At 45.0% G+C, this 17503-nt stretch overlaps 1 protein-coding gene across 3 annotated transcripts in view; it reads right to left on the reverse strand.

Annotated features, from left to right (window-relative positions):
* The window catches only part of UBE4B (ubiquitination factor E4B), a 115292-nt gene that overhangs the window by 38068 nt on the left and 59721 nt on the right, over positions 1 to 17503 (reverse strand). For all 3 annotated transcript variants that reach the window (XM_077763833.1, XM_077763835.1, XM_077763834.1), the window contains 6 exons: positions 17181 to 17325; positions 15365 to 15593; positions 6276 to 6417; positions 5256 to 5356; positions 3767 to 3881; positions 306 to 389 (listed from right to left, as the gene is read on the reverse strand). In XM_077763833.1, the coding sequence (XP_077619959.1) occupies positions 306 to 389; positions 3767 to 3881; positions 5256 to 5356; positions 6276 to 6417; positions 15365 to 15593; positions 17181 to 17325 (816 nt within the window). The remainder of the gene's footprint in view (positions 1 to 305; positions 390 to 3766; positions 3882 to 5255; positions 5357 to 6275; positions 6418 to 15364; positions 15594 to 17180; positions 17326 to 17503) is intronic.

Here is a 17503-nt window from a genome sequence, read left to right on the forward strand (position 1 = left end):
TGCATGTTGTTAGAAGAATCAGAAGGACACCAGCCATAATCGTCATTTTCACAAGCTACGCTGGACTTCGGGGAAGCGCATTTTAAGGGCTGCATCCCTGACCCCTGTCTAGGGCTCAAATGGGTGGAATATGTCCCAGGCGCTAAAGCTCTCTTCACACCAACCACTGCACGGCCAATACAATGATTTCATGTTTTAAATGTGAAAACAAGGTTGATCATGGACCTGAAAGGAAAGCACGCGTTAAAATAATCTGGAGGGAAAGCATCTCATGAACAGCTTAAAGAAAAAGAGCCAAGGTTTACCATGAGGGGGTATTTAAAGTAGTCACTGTCGAGGGAGCACTCTTTGGCAGCGAGAGCCAGGCCTTGTAAAATGGGGATAAAGATCTGCAAGAAAAAAAAAAAAACAAATCAGAAACGTAAGTTCAGGAAGATGTAAGAACAGGAGGGAGGTTAAATAAAGTGCCAACTCTGAATGTCCAAGCGTCTCCACCTTCCCCAGGGAATATGTGTTCCATTTATCAAGGGTCCAGCATCTGGCCACAGAGCGTGGCTCTGCCCTTCGATGAGGCTGACCATAAAGTAATACAGCTGGGTTTTCCAGAAGTAACAGGATTCGGCGAGTCCTAGTTCTCTGGCGGGACTCCGAGGGACTCAGTAGAACTCTTGATTTTCGAGCCTGTTCTAGGAGTCCCTGGGGATCCTCACCTTATCGACTCAATGCTGTACATCTCAGCAATGAGTATGTTTCGGATTACCAAGCACCTACAGTCTGTACAGAAGCTTTTCCCAACTCTATCAGTATTTTAAAAACTTCTTTGCTGCCCTTCTCTCACCTCCATCTAGATTCTTCTTGTCTCTCCCTGTTTCTTTTGAAGAGAACAAGAAAAATAAACCAGTATGGATATTATTACCAGGACATTAGCTTTAATGATGCAGAGTAAAGAGATAGTTGATACATGTTGAAAATATAAAAGAAAACTTGATCAGGATGACTTACCTCCATTTGTGGTTTAATTAATACAGTAATGTAAGATCAGATCTTATATTTACATAAGGGCACTTATATTTATTTTGACAAGTTTATCATTAATCCCAGGGCACGTTATCACCATGCAAGATCAACTCAGCACAGTTCATCTTCAAATGTCACGGTGCGCTCCCTGATCGACACACTTCGGGAGTTGGTTGGGATTCAAGACTAATGACATTAAGTAGAAAGTGGTATAAACAACAGGTGACAATCCAAATGCCAACAAGCTGAAATGGCCATATTCTATAAAGCCACTAGAAAATCTGACAAATTCCCTCTCCTACTAATTTTGTCCCGTTGTATCCAGCAGCTTCCTCATTTAAGGAGCAAAGAATAAAAAAAGAAAGTACCCTGGAATACAAAGTGCCTGGGGAGTTTCTTGAGATCAAAAGATAGCTCTGGAAGAGATGGTTCTAGTTTCTGCAACTCAAAGCATCAGGGTGGATGTAACGTGCTGTTAAAAACGGATAGGTAAAGCTTAGGTGTGGGGTTGGGGAAATGTCACAATTATAATCAAGAAGAAAACAAAACCGAAGTTCCCAAATCACCAAAAATCAATTTCACAAGTGGTCATCTAGAAAAATCTCCAACTTTTTTTTTCCAGAATGTTATCAAGATGCATCCTTCTAGTCGAGTTATCCTTTCCTGTGGGTAGGATCTAATTTACAGTAGACAAGATATTATTAGGTACAATATTTTTCAAATAGTCAAGCACTATGATATTTGTGTGACTTATGCATTTTTATTTTTATTTTTTTATGGATTCTGTGTATGGTATATGTGTGGAGTTTATGCGGTATTTGTTGGTGATTCAAAGGCCACTCATTCATCACTTCTCTCTAAAAAAGACACAAGGTAACATGTAAGACAGAGAAGAAATGTTCAAGATTGAGTGGCAGAAAAGGCATCAGAATGCTGTGATTGAAAAGAAATCATGGTTACCCAACACTGTGAATGTACTAAATGCCACTGAATTGGTTAATTTTATGTTATGTGGATTTCATCTCAATTAAAAAAACAGAAGTCACTTCATGAACTCTGTGTACGTTTCTTTAGAATAAAATAGGCATAACACCCCTATCAGCAGATCACTGGGCTGATTTTCTTTTTCTTTTTATTAAAAGTTTTTTAAAGTTTATTTATTTATTTTGAGAGAGAGAGATAGCATGCATGCAGAGGAGAGGCAGAGACAAAGGGAGAGAGAGAATCCCAAGCAGGCTCTGCACTGTCAGCAGAGCCACCGTTTGGGGCCTGAACTCACGAACCATGAGACCACATCCTGAGCAGAAACTGAGAATCGGACATTTAACCGACTGAGCCTCCCAGGTACCCCTGATCACTGGGCTGATTTTACATGGCTAAAGCTACTCTGGGTTCCTCAAATGAGGTCTTGTAGAAGAGGAAAAGGAATCTAATTAGTGCACGTTGCACACACAACAGAGTGTACACTTGAGCCTTGCCGAGACAGCTATTTATTTTCAACAGGGTTCATTCATCTTTCTAGAGAAGAAAAGCTCACTAAGCCGCCTTAAGTATTCCTACAAGCCAACAAGACCACCATCCAAGAAGTTCTCGAGGGATTTCAGACATAGTCACACGCCTAACTGGGAGCTTGGCCCCTGGATTCTTCCTTTGCTAGTATTTGGGAAGCTGGTAAAACACAATTCCTGAGGTTTCAAAGGCCTGAAAATGAAAAGTTACAAATAATACTAGGCAGAAAAACAGACGACAAGGAACCCTATCAATGAGAGCTACTGCCTCTGCTCCTCTGTGTGAAAAGACACACTTGCACAGCATACTGTGAGAAAATGGCACAAAAGTCCCTCCATCAGGGACGTGGCTTGTGTGAAAGTTGTTGGGGCAAAGCGTTCACTTCACAACACAAGCCGGAAAATGACGGCCAAATGTGATGCTGAAGTTTCACCGTGAAGGGACCTTCGAGGCTAAATAAGTAGCTTTATTACTAAATATCCCACATCTGCATTTTCACTTGACTTCCCAGAGCGAGATATAAAGCTGTAGGACTACTTAATGAAAGAGGTCATTAGTAACACAAAGGATCTCATTCCCAGTTTAGTGGTGAGAAGACAGAAGATTCTATGTGGCGTGCAGGCTGCCACGAAGCTAACTTAGTCACTGATTTACTGATCGCCTTTTATTGACTATAAACTCAGAGAACTAACTTTCAGTATGACTCAACCGCAAATGCACATCACGTCTCATGCTCTCTCTCAGGAGTCTCGTGTTAAAAGCACCTTGGAATCAGGGGCAGGGCCCGCTAGGTCTTCCCTCCCGTGGCACTAACACACTGTTTAAAACACTCGATGCTTGACTGACTGAAGTGGACAAATGATCTGAACAATGCAGCTGTCAATCTAATCATCTCAAGAAAGCAAGTGTCCGACTTGGGCTTGGGTCATGATCTCACGGTTCACGAGTTCGAGCTCCACGTCGGGCTCTGTGCTGACAGCTCAGAGCCTGGAGCCTGCTTCAGATTGTTTCCTTCTCTCTCCGCTCCTCCGCTGCTCGTACTCTGTCTGTCTCTCTCTCTCTCAAAAATAAATTAAACATTAAAAAAGCAAACAAGCAAGTTCGGGTAGATCTCTCTGAGCAAATAACGCAGGTTCACATTCAGAAACAGAAGTTTCCAATATATGGTGCCTTTAGAAATCTGCCTTGGCGCAGGAGCTCCTCGGTGAAAAGTCTCGGTAGCAAACTCGCAGACCCTCACCTGCTTGAACACTTCTTCGTCCTGGTGAGTGGTCCTCACCAGCTCCTGCATGAAGCCGTACGGGAGATTGCGGCACAGCATATACGGCACCAGGAAGGACGGCTGGAGCACGGACCTGCGAACCCACCAAAAGGCAAGGACTGTGAGGGCTCGGCTCCTCGCCGGGTGACAAGATGACACACGGGCTGTCCCGTCAGTGGAGGTGTCCAGTCAAAAGTCAAACTTGGGGGCACCTGGGTGGCTCAGTCGGTTGAGCGTCTGACTTTGGTTCAGGTCATGATCTTGCGGTTTGTGGGTTCGAGCCCCGTGTCGGACTCTGCACTGACCACTAGCTCAGAGCCTGGAGCCTGCTTCTGATTCTGTATCTCCTTCTCTCTCTGACCCTCCGCTGCTCATGCTGTCTCTCTCTCTAAGAAATAAATTTAAAAAAAAAAAAAAAAAAAACATTAAAAAAAGTCAAACTTGGAATCTCCCAAATATTCTACGCGACGGCCTTGGGCAAAAGATCACCCTTCCTATCGTTAATAATCACTTTTTGGTCTTTTTAACAAGACACTATTGAAAGTTTTCAAAGAATCCATCTTTTTCTACATTCAACCCTTTAAAAATAAAGCATTACCCCCCAAAAAGGAAGCCTTATCTATTTTACTTGTTTATGCCTCATCCAATTGAAAAGAAAAGATCAGTGGTAGCTGAGGACTTTAAAAAAAAACTCTTATTAATTTTAAAAATAGAAGTTTTTTTTGTTTTGGTACATGTTTCCTTCTTCCTTTTTTTTTTTTCCCGAAGTTTATTTATTTACGTTATCTCTACACCCAACATGGGGCTCAAACCCACGACTCCGAGATCCAGAGTGCACGCTCTGCTCACTAAGCCAGCCAGGCACCCCCCTTCCTTTTCCTTCTTTTTGACAAGTTTCAAAAACATATGGTTATGGTATAGAAAATAATATAACAACATTCAGAACAAATAAATGTTGTAACGCTACCATTTTTCCCTTAGATATTTTTGCATCTTTTTTCCTTCAGATATTTTCCATAAAATACACGAAATCCACAAAGACTTTGATGAAGTAGAAACCTCTATGGGACCCTCAGAAACAATCAGTGAATAACGTAGTATCCTTTGTGTGATTCCCAGGTTAACTATTCTGCCACTTTTACTTATTACTGAGTAACAGATATTGATTGTATGATACATGGAGAATGATGACCTGCACACTTTTCCAAATATTTCCCCTGATTTCAGGCAGCTGCTGTTAAACTAAATACTCATTTTCTGCCATGACACTGACATATTTCACTGATGGTTTATTTTCACAGTGTTTCAAAGAGGGGAAGGGACCTTTACAGTCACCTAGTTGACCGCTTTTGTTTTACAGGCGACAGAGAGTGTTATCCAGGGTGCTGCAAGTTGGCTGGGCGGTCTGATGCCCACTGATGGACAGGGTCCTCTCCCTGCTAACAGGAGCACATACGGGCTTGCCTACCTTGGTTGTGTGAGGGAACCTTGTAGAACTAACGCGGTGTGGGATATGCACTGTGAGCGGATGTTGCTCAGAAGCTGGCTGACTGCTGGCTGGCTGCACATCTGAAATGAGAAGGCGGAAGTTAGGACTACATAAACAAACAAAATAACCCTGTACTGTTGAAAATTGACAAGAGTCAGAGGGGATCAATCTCCAGGAAATGGTACGCTTTTCTCTTCCTTTATTCATAATGAACCAACCGGAGTAATCGTATCCTCCGAGTGTGCTGCCTCCGCTGAAATCTACGGTCAGAGAAGAGCGGAAGCGCGAGGTGACCAACGGGGGAGTGCAGAGGTGCACGCACACGCTCGCTTTTGCTACGGTTACAGCAACAAAGCCCAGGGAAGCCCTTCATGAGCATTTAACTAACCGGTAGACAAGGGGACTAGTTTGGAAAACTGGAAGCAGCCAATGAACTGGGAAGGAAACAATAATAGAGTCAGCATGAAACAGCAGAGAAAGTATAGCTTCCGGAGTTTAAACCCGATTCTGTAATATTTATGTGATTATGGCTAATGAATGTCCCTGAGGTTCGTCTGCTTACTAAGACAATGCAAACAGTACCTATCTTACACTAGATTCCCCTGGACCACCTGAACAACCGCGAGAATCTGAGCTACCGGAGACCTAGCCCGGTGCTGGCGGCCCCCAGGCACTCCAGGAATGCGGGTGATTATTACACTTGTGACAGACTATCGGGAATTATCAGGGCCATGTAAGTTGCTGGTGGCAATGGCACTTGCCTCCAATCACTTCTTCCTTCCACTAGAACGTGAGTTCCGGGAGAGCAGGATCTTTGTCTGTTTTGTTCACTGATATACCCTGAGCTCCCAGCATAGTGCCTGGCACACAGTACATGCTTGATAACCATTTTTCTGATTGAATCAAGGAAACGGGGGTGGGGTGAGGGTGAGGAATGATTATTTATCAAAAAATAACCAGGTTTTGGGGGGTTTTTGAAATGAATCTATTTCACATTACCTTTGGTGCTTTTTTCTCCTCTATTCCAACTCGGTCAAAACACTCGATGAGGTAGTTCAGCATGTCTGTCTCCTTGCAGGTCTCGATGGTGAAATGGTCACTGTAGGAATCCCAAGTACTTGCCCCACCGGAGGCTCCCAAACTTTGGAGGAGAGAAAAGGAAATGGATGATTCTCCTCTCTTCTAGGAATGAAGGATTTTGCTAGCATCTGCGTTTCTGCAGCAGAAAGCCTGTGAGGACCCCCGCACCCGGGACGAAGCACAGACACCATGCAACCAGGCCCTGCGCCGACCTTCTCCTGCTCCGAGTCTGACAACAGTGACTCACTGTAGCCATTTTACTGACCCAAGAAGAGAGTCGGGTCAGAAACCCGACATCTTGTCTTACTCGGAACGGCAGCTTACGCAGCCAGGAGGACTGAGAACTGCCACCATGGGCCAGGCATCTGAAGGGACACCACGTGTGCTTAAACCACACTGGCCAGCTCCGCTCGGGCACACTTGTGAGTTGAAACCAGACTACTCTACCGCTGTGATCAAACACTTCGGGAGTGACTTTATAAAGACGAACAAAATACTCGTGACTTCTGCCTTAAGTCTCAAAGGGCTTCACCCACCATTTGGCAATAGCACCAGAAGAAGAGATCTGTCCAGTTAGAGAAGGAAACATAGAAGTAGTTGTTATGAACACAAAAATATCCAAAACTTTCAGCGACAAAGGCAATGAAGTACAGCAAAAAACAAACAAAACAAAAATCCTGTACTAGGAGTATCCAAACTTGGGTTGTATCCCAGCCATCCTGCTTCCTCATTACCCGATCTTAGACCTTCGTCCCATCGGCAGTGAGGCTCAGAGTGAAACCAAGTGGAAGCGCTTTGTAAATCAGAAGCAGGATCCAACACGAAGCACTGTTATGATTAGCCATAGCTATTCTCCGAGACCAACGCCAAACACTGTCTCAGGGGTTAGGTGCGAGGAAATGAAAGTTCAGATCGTCCATCAGCAAGTCACGTACCGAGTCTGATGCTTCACTCACAGATTTACCTGCTAGCCACCAAAGACACACAGAGAGTAATCACAGCACAGGGAGAGGGCAGGAATTTTGAGATGAGAAGGAAATGAGACAAAGATAATTTTATCTTTAAAATTAGCCAAAAAAAAAGTATATAGGAAAGATGATAAAGGATGGGAAGAAGATCACTAAATGGAGAGACCCGGCCTCCTTCAACTGGGGCTAAAGGCTAGAAACCCCCAGCACTAATAGCAATGGAGATATAATCAATACGCTATGCAGACAGATGCATACTCGTACATAACTAATTTTGCAATGTATATATGTATAACTGGCCTTAGAATTTTAGAAAAATTCAATTGATCCTTGAACACAAGGATTAGGGGTGCCACTTCTGTGCATTGAACTTTTGACTCCCCCAAAACTTAACTAACAGCCTGTTGACCAGAAGTCTTATCAACATAACCGCTGATTAACAGGTTATTTTGTATGTGTATTATACACTGTGTTCTTACAGCATATTCTTGAGTATTATTCTTAAGCTAGAGAAAAGAAAATGTTATTAAGAAAATACATTTATGGTATACTGTACTGTATTTATTGAAAAAAATCCACGTATACATGGTTCAAATCCTGTTGTTGAAGGGTCAAGTGGAGGCATAACTGACCTTGGAATGAAAGTATGATATTAACATTAAGAAGATGAAAACAATGCCAGTTTTAAATCCAAGGTTTTCAGGCCAGAGTCTAAAAATCTGAATTCCTACAACTTACTCTATAGGTTTGACAGAAGGGAAGAGAATAGAAAGCACCGGGAGAAAAAAAAAGCAAAGGCAATCATAAAAACAAAACAGAAAAACCTACCCACAAACATAATATAAGAGGTGAATCCCCAGAAGTAGAAAGGGGAAAGATACCTTTTTCTTTACTGCACCATCTTAGTTTCAAACTAACTGCAATTCTTTCTTCTTCTGTCTGATAGTAGTGACTCAGTGACTAGATTATTCCCTGTACTTCCCAAGATGAACTTCACCAACACAGGCTTTACCTACACACAACGAAGGCTGATCTTCCTTTGAGTGGCTCTAGTGGAAGACCATGAGAACAGATCATCCTCCTGTTTAAAATGAAAAATTTCAACTATACAATTTCCCAAATTCTTTCCATTTTTCCATTTCTGAAATGAAAAGCATCTTACATTTCATGTCAACAGGTTCCTTCCAGTTGCAGGGGTCGATGTGACCCAGTGGCCACAGCAAGCACGTGAACATTCGCGTGGAGTCAGCACGCTCACGGAGTCCCTGCTCACACACTGAAACTGGGTTCTGAAGGTTCTATTCTTAGCCAACACTTGTCATTTAATTAACTAAAATCTGAAGACCTCAGAGCCAGCTGAGGTATCTTCACAATTACCTCACTAAGATCGTGAAAAGCGACACCATATAGAAATCGCTGGTCTTGTGCCAGGCAATGCAAACAAAGGCACTCAGAATATATTAGAGAATTTTCAAAGCTAAAAGAAGCTGGTATATTTTGGTGATCATCTGTCAGACACCAAGCGACACTACAGTTGACTTTCAAGAAGTCCAAAAAGTGAAATAAAAGGAAGGAAGATCAAAAAGTGAAATAAAACGTAACCAAATTGGAAATGTAGAGAAAAGTCCAGTGCTTGTCCATATATTACAAATTTGAGACTCAATCCTAAAGTGAGCCATGATCCCCTAGCGGGAAAGGCAGCCGGTCTCAACGATGCGACACAATGGTCTCAATGATGAAATCTGACAAGGATCTTCAGGTTCAAAATGAAAGCACTTGGATTCACATTTTGAATGTGACACAGAAGGAGAAAGTGGTGTCGTGTTTATGTGTGTATATTCAGGCTATCAATCAACATTTTTAAAGTTTTAAAACAACACTTCCTGGGGCACCTGGGTGGCTCAGTCACTTAAGCATCCGACTTCGGCTCAGGTCATGATCTCAAGGTTGGTGGGTTTGAGCCCCACATCCGGCTCTGTGCTGACAGCTAGCTCAGAGCCTGGAGCCTGTTTCAGATTCTATATCTCCCTCTCTCTCTGACTCTCCCGAGATCATGCTGTGTCTCTCTCTCTCAGAAATAAATTTTAAAAAAACATAAAATAAAATAAAATAAAATAAAATAACACTTTTTTGCCCTAAAAAAGTCATCACAAAATTCCTGATGCTTTTACAACTGTGACACACGGAATACTGCATTGGAAACACGTATATTTAAGGCCTACGAGTCATCTACAAAGTTACGCGGCCCTGTGGGAGGGTTTGTGAGCCATTTCCTGACAGCTGTATCCACAGTCCAGCTTAATGTAATTACTTTACATAATAGAAATGCAGCTGAATGCTTCTGAAAAAAAAAACAGTGAACCTCTTCCTGGGGAGTCTTGCATCCATTAGATCTGTGCAAACCAAATCCCATTTGAAATGCACCAAGAAAAGTGTTCCTTAAAAGGATTCCACTGCAGTTTCATTTTTTCTATAATGCACCCCCCTATTTACTCATTTTTTGGAATGCAGACTCTAGAGTTTTGTGTTTTCTCACTGCAAGGCAAAGTCAGGGCTATGCAGGTTCGAGCAACGTAAATTCATCTAACAAATGTTCAGTGTGCCTTCTGTATGGCAGGCACTGTTGCAGGCTCTGGGGGGCAACACAGCAAGTCAAACAGATCAAGACCCTGCTCGTATGGTGAGTACATTCTAGAGGGGAGGGAAGGAGAGTCCAAAAACAGTTCAGAAATGCTATGAAGAAAAATAAAAGCAGAGCACGGTGACAGAGACGGGCATAAGTGCGCGTCTGTTTTATACGCTGTGTGATGTGACCTTCTGATAAGACGGTGTGTCTGTGGAGACCCCAGGGGGTCAGGGGCACAAGCCATGCAGCTATCTTGGGGCCAGCCGTCCCAAAGAGAGGACGCAAATGTGAAGGCCTAAGGCAGCGGGGACTGCGCCGAGGGAGGTCAAGAACAGGCTCGTGAGCAGCAGAGGGGTTAGGCACGTGGAGGCACGTGGAGGCACGTGAGGTTAGAAAAGAGGAATGCACGTGTGTGTGTGTGCGTGCGCGTGTGCGTGAGGCGAAGGGTCTCACGACGCTTTGGGTTTTACTCTGTGTGACAGGGGACATTCCTGGAGGGTTTGGAGACAGACATGGTGGAACTATTTCCACGTTTCACCCCCAAGTAGTGATGAGCAGCAGACACAAGAGGGCAAATGTCAACATTCTTCAGTACTTGCTAATTTTCCCTTTCTCTCTTTGCACAGCCGCATGACTGTCCACACTTCCCCTCCTTGGATGAAATATCTAAGCAGTTAAAACCAGATTTCTTCCCCATTATCGATTTCCTCGGAAACAATCAGAAGCATTCTCCTCAGAGGAACTGCAATGTTCTCTTTATTACAAGACGCCCTTGCTTCACCTGTGTACACTCCGACGCCCCCCCAGATCCTTCTAATTCCTATGGCTCCCTTCACGGCGGGCTATAAACATCATGGAAGGAATGTTTTACCTTTCTTTCTTTTATATTTTTTCAAATGTTCAGTTTTGAGAGAGAGCGTGCCTGCACATGCGCACAAGTTGGGGGCAGGGGTGCAGAGAGAGGGGGACAGAGGATCTGAAGCGGGCTCTGCGCTGACCCCAGAGAGCCTGAGGTGGGGCTCGAACCAAAGCGAGACACTTAACCAACTGAGCCATCCAGGCACCCCGGGAATGTTTTACCTTTCTTAAATTGTTCCTTTTCTTCACCACTATAGATAGTTAGCATACGAATGTATTTTCCAACTATTTCCTAAAACATTTGTAGCGCATCAACTCCAGCATCAACTCCACGGGGCAAGCAGAAGGGGAGACAGATGCGGCTGTTGATTCTTTCTTCTACCACGACATTAATCTTACTGGGCAAGAAGTACGAGCCCAGACTGCTTACTTCACAGTAAACAAAATTCTGCGGAGATCAATTAGAAAGGGACTATTTCCCGATCACTCAAACCAACGAGGCTTTTTATGACCTCTTCTTGGTTCTGACCCTCCAGGAGTTCTCGAGTTCCTCTCCGTGTGCTGTAATCAGTTACCAGCCTTTTTTTTTTTTTTTACTCATCCTTTCACATTCTGTTTGAGATCTATTCAAAAGCTGGAAGTTGCCAAAATCTGGATAGATCAGATTCTGTTTTCACAGCCAGCAAAGGGCCTGCCAATTGAATGGAATTTTGTAATTACCGAGTAAAATGCTGGCGCTCCTTTGCCAAGGAACGGAGTAGATGGCATAAACACTGGGCAGCAAAATAACTAGTATGAGGAGCGAGAACAACACAGGTCCTATTGGGAGCACAGTGCTGGGGTGAAGCAGGTGAATTCCGGACTCAGGCCCTGCCCTGAACCAGTTATGTGACGGGCCTCCCTGTCGCCGGGTTCCTTACGGTAACTGGGAGGGCCGCTGTGAGGATGAAGGGACAAGGTGTGCAGCGTGCCGGCCCCGGGTCTGGCACCCGATGCTCGGTAAGTATCTGGAGCTATTATTACACAGACCATTCTTTCTCCTTGTAGCTTTAGAATCTAGATCAGAGACAAGGTCAGGATGCTGGGAGTCTAGTGCTGTAAAAGCAGCACACAATCCGCTATCTTTGTGAGAGCACGCTGGAATTGAATAGGCCAAGGAAAGCGAGCATTTCTCCCACAATTTACAGTGAAACAGATAACAAAGCACTTTTATCATGCATAGAAACTGGTTCCTAAAGAGGATGCCTGCTCGGGGCACCTGGGTGGCTCAGATGGTTAAATGTCCAACTTCGCTCAGGTCATGATCTTACCGTTTATGAGTTCAAGCCCTGTGCTGGGCTCTGTGCTGACAGCCCAGAGCCTGGAGCCTGCTTCGGATTCTGTGTCTCCCTCTCTCTCTCTGTCCCTCCCCTTCTCGTGCTCTCTGTCTCTGTCTCAAAAATGGATGAATAAACATTAAACAATTTTTTTAAAAAAGGATGCCTGATGCCTTACTATAATCAGGCAGGAGGGCTTTATCTACTTGAAAAAGATAATTCTAGCTGGGGCACCTGGGTGGCTTAGTCTGTTAAGCGTCCAACTTTCGCTTAGGTCATGATCTCGCGGTTCGTGGGTTCGAGCCCCGCGTCGGGCTCTGTGCTGACTGCCAGCTCAGAGCCTGGAGCCTGTTTCAGTCTGTGACTCCCTCTCTCTGACCCTCCCCTGCTCACGCTGTCTTTCTCTCTCTCTCCTAGAAATAAATAAAAATATTTAAAAAAAAAAAAGGAAAGAAAAAGATACTTCTACCTTTGGGAAATTTACTTGAGAAACAGTAATATAATGTTCAACCTAATACAAATATCAACGCTCCTGAATCAATATTCATCCTTGCACCCACACTCCTTTCTCTCTTTATATACTCTCTCTAATGATTCTTCTGAACACTGTCAAATTTAATGAAGTGTACCTAACTCCTACTGCTATCTCTATTTATAGCCTGGAGTTATTTTTGAACAGTGCTGGGCACAAATACCAAGTCAGTCCAGTGGAAACTTCGATTTAAGAGCAAAATTGTAAGACAATGAGTCAGAGGTTCAGAAAGAAGGTGCTATTATATTTTCTTGCCCAAAGTCACCTAGAACCCTAAATAGTTTTTCACTTGTTTTTTTTTTGGGGGGGGGGAGGACATTCAGCAGCATCGTGAACTGTGTTTTATCTTCTGCTGTCATCCCTAAGGCTGTCTAAACAAGGGTCTCGCTTTGCTGAGGCCAAGGAGGTGATCGGTGAAATTGTGAAGGCTCGAAGTGAAAGCAGATTCACAGTTCTACCAGACAGTGTGGCCCCATATGGTCTTCGACAGACCGTCAGACAGAGCTGGGGTGGAAAGGGGGGAAACAGACACGCACACGCACACACGATCCCGGCCCCTCTGCCATTTCTAAGTAGCAGCACTCCATGCAACTGTACGTAAGAAAACACGCCTCCCAGAGTACATGTTGCAGCTCACAAGATCCCTCATCTCAGATCTCGGGGTGCGCAAACTCAATGACTGATCTTTAATCTGCTGCTCGTACTTCTAACACATGATTCCACGTACGTTTTCCTCGAAACTTACCAGGCAACAATGATGAGGAAGTTCCTATGTGCCACTTGACCCCATGGTAAGGTCCTGACACCTCGGAACATGCAGGTTTCCCACACCTCAACTCTCCAGCCTGTCTCATCTAACCGTATCCCACTTAGATTCAAAGCACACCCCTGATGAGGCCTTATAAAAGTTAGTTCCTAAGCGCCTACGCACATGCAGGGTAAGACTCCATTCCTCTGATACCTGGACCCAAACTGGACACAAGAAAACTCATCACCACCACCACCACCTTCATCATCACCATCATCACCATCATCATCATCTTCTTCATCTTCATCACTACTGTCGCCAGAAAGCGCGAGGAAGAGGAAGGAGAAAGGACTGTCGTACATACTACCACAACAAAAGCAAAAAAGGTCATCAGGGAACAAAGGAAAAACAAGAGAGGAAAAGCTTTTGTAACTGCCGTCCCCTTTAAATTAAACGTTACGCTAAACGTTCCATCTACTGACATGCAGGAAAAGCAATTCCGCCCCATCACATAGATGCACGGGTGTGTCTTGGGGCGGGGTGTGTGTGTGCAGTGGATTAGTGGGATGCTGATGCTGCCGCTTTCTGAGAGTCTCTGATCAGCGTGTCACGGCACGGGACACTGGCCCAGCCCCAGTGATCAGAGGTAAGAGGACCAGCCCAGCCCTGCTCCCCCCACCCCTCGGGCTCACAGCATTTCAACTATGATTGGCAACAGTACAGAGAGCTGAAAAGTGCTCCCGTGAGCCCCGCCTCTCTCAAAGGGAAAGTGCCCACAGCCTCTGGAACTCATCTGTAATGAGGAACGACATGGGAGATAGACTTCAGAAAACGAAGTGACTTCTTGCTTATTTTTTTCTTGTACGGTAAGGAGGAAGAGTGAGGGGCAAGAAGAGAAGAAAAAAGGGGGGGCCGTGATGGAACACCCACACTTCCCACTGTTAGCAAAGCCTGGCGGAAGCACGGACTCAGGCCGCGAGCCGACCGAACGAGTTAGACACACGGGTTAATAACCCAAACGGAAAAGCACACGTAACTGAGGTCAGTGTCACACACCAGCCCCTCCAAACCGAAGTTAATGGTCTCTGCCTGCACCGCAAGCACGCACCCCGCTCTCCTGCTGAGGAAGGAGGTACCTAGGAGAGATCCTCAGGGAGGAGGGGCGTCTGCTCGCGGCCCTGGGCGAGGCGGCCAGTGACGCTGGGCCCAGGCTGGAGGGTCTCTGTCTGGGGGAGCCGGCGGGCACGGCTGGAGGGCTTNGGACCGCGGGGCAGAGGCGGAAGGGCCCCACGGGTGGGCCACCGTGTAGGGGCGATACCGCGGAGAGGAGGGCTGGCTCCCTGCGGCGGTCCCCGAAGCCGCACCGTGAGGACTGAGGGAAGCGGCGGGCACAGCCGTCTGGCCGGCGGCGCGGGAAGGGGAGGAGGCATAGGACGGGCTCAGCATCGGCGCCGAGCTCCAGAAACTTGTGCTGGGAGCTGGGCTACTTTCATAGAGGCTAAATCCGTGGAGGAAGAGGAGAGAAGAGGAGAGGAGAGGAGAGAAAATGGGAGACAAACTTGAGGTAAAGGACTACAGTGGAAAATATCAAGCTCTTAAAGAATAGTATGATTACACTTCAGACCTGGAAGCATTCAAGTGTACATGTCTTTCAGATACTCATCTAAATTCGTTACCATCTAACTGCTATGGGGATCCAGAGGCTACAGTTACAATACGATAAAGCCCTCTTTCCAAGGAATAAGGTACTAGATACACAGCCATTTGTTTCTAAAATTTACCAATAGCCTAGCGGTGGGAAGCCAGACAAACTAACACGTCCTGCAGTGACGAAACGCATCCACCCGCATGCCACCCGCGCGGTCATCTGCGGGACAAAGGCCCAGAGGGAAGTCCCCTCTCTCACACGCTCCTCGGCTGTTCTAGCACCAATCAGATGTGCAAAAGGAGCCACACTGACCTAGACAACGAGCTGGCACCGAAGGAACCCACGCCGCAGAACATGGGGCTTGTTCCTGGATTGGAGCTGGTACTTAGCATGAGATTTCTGTCCGGGGACCGAGCTGCTGCTGCAATTGGCTGTGATGTGGCCGTCAGGCTGGCAAACGGGTTTTCATCTCTAGTCTGGGTAGACATCATGAGCACTTCCATTAAAATCTGGCCAATCAAGTCCTTAAAATCGGAGAACACTGGTGGAAAGGCACAAGAAAGAGGAGGTCACGCACAGTTGCTCACACACAGCCCTTGAAGAAGCCACATCAGACTAGAGGTCCAGGGCAGCAGCCGGCCTGGATTCTGGAACAGTACAGGGACATTAGTAGACAACCCGGTGAAATCCAAATGAAGTCTGGAGGTGAGGTAATAGTAAGATCTTAGTTTTGACAAATACAGTGTGGTTACCTAAGATGTTCACATTAGGGGAAACCCAGGTCAAGGGTACAGATGGGAGTTCCCTGCACGGTCTTAAACTTCTCTGCAAATCTAACATGATTCCAGAATGCAAAACTTATTCAAAAAAAGAAGTACAGCCGATGAGAATCGCTGCTGATATACATTAACTGTAAAAACAAGCCACTCCCAAATACAGAGGCCCATTTATCGTTTATTTTTAGAAATAAAGCCGGGTTCATAGTTCTTCGCCCACGGGTGCGTTATATACAGTAAAACTATTAAATGCGAGGTTCAAAATATTTTAGAAAGGGGCTAACATTTAGCCACCATCTAGCTTTCTGGAGCAAATTCTATTTTCTAACGTTCTCCTTAATTCTTTGCAGCTCCCCAGGGCTTTACTATAGATCTTTAGATAACATTTTATGTACCACTAAATAAATAAAAGTTGTAACCCACGTATACCTGGTCTGATTTGGTTATTAAAAATGATCACTTATATATGTACAAGGCAGATTTAAGAATTTACAGTAAGAATTATAACAAGTGGTGGGGTTTGGGACACATGGGTGTTAAGCATGTCTATGACCAGTTAATAAGAAGATCCCAGTAAAATCAGAAGTAAACGATCTATCTGCCGGGAACACGGGGGACTTTTCTTGCTGTGGAAAGTGGGCAGAAAAGGGAAAGATGATCTTTCATTCACTCATTTAAAGTATATCTATTGAGAGATTATTAAGTGCAAGGCACCCTTCTAGGCACCGGGAATATATCAGTGAGCAAAACCGTCAAAAATTCCCGCCATCAGGGAGGTTATATTCCAGTGATATGCAAAGGAACACTACCACCATCCCCCCCATCTCTTCTGCTGTTAAAGAGTGACTGTGCCCTTTAATGCTGGTATCTTGCTAAAAGTTTTATTAATTTGTTATACAAGTGTGGTTTAGTGTAGCCTCTTAAAATAGAATCCTGGGAACAGCAAAATATCAATATGTTCCATCTTCCGAAGCAATTCAATCAAGTTAATGTGCTGCATTGTCTACACCGGAGTTGGCAGGCACTTAACGCGGGTAGAGGTCATACAGAGCAGCTCTCGGGGTCCCCGGAGACCACCCAGCAGGCTCCTACGCTATTAGACACTTTAACAACTTCAACTCGGAAACAGTGGAGACCCTTAACTTACTTATCCAGTTTTCTTCTACAGAAATCATCAAAGTAAAAAAACAGTGTATCAGTAAGATCAGTGGAAAGTGGCCAAACATCAAGAAGTATCTCTGATAGTCAAAACTACAGTAACCCCAATGCGAGAGAGACTGCATGTGGATAAAAGCCAAGGACAAAGATCTTACAGTCTTGTTGTTCTCTCAACAGCAGAGCTGGATTCCTACCTTCTTTTGGGTTCTGCTTAAATTGTGCAGAAAGAGAAGAAAGAAAGATGACGTCTCTGTCCCGGTCCTTCCAGGAGACGCGAAAGATCTTACAGACCAGCTGTAAGGCCTGCTCTTCGGACACTTCGGAACCTGATGAAGGCTCCTGGTGGGGAAGAAGATTTGGGGGTTAATTTCAAGTAATTCATTTATTAATGAGGGTATTTTGGAAATGCATGCAACTGTTCACCAACTGACTTGGGGCACGGGCAGCTGGTGACTATTACTGCAGAGCTGTGACATGGGGGGTTGATGAGTTCACAACAGAAGCTATAGGTTTGGGG

The sequence above is a fragment of the Crocuta crocuta genome, unplaced genomic scaffold, assembly GCF_008692635.1.
Source record: "Crocuta crocuta isolate KB4526 unplaced genomic scaffold, BGI_CrCroc_1.0 scaffold13, whole genome shotgun sequence".
In the NCBI taxonomy this organism is placed as follows: domain Eukaryota; kingdom Metazoa; phylum Chordata; class Mammalia; order Carnivora; family Hyaenidae; genus Crocuta; species Crocuta crocuta.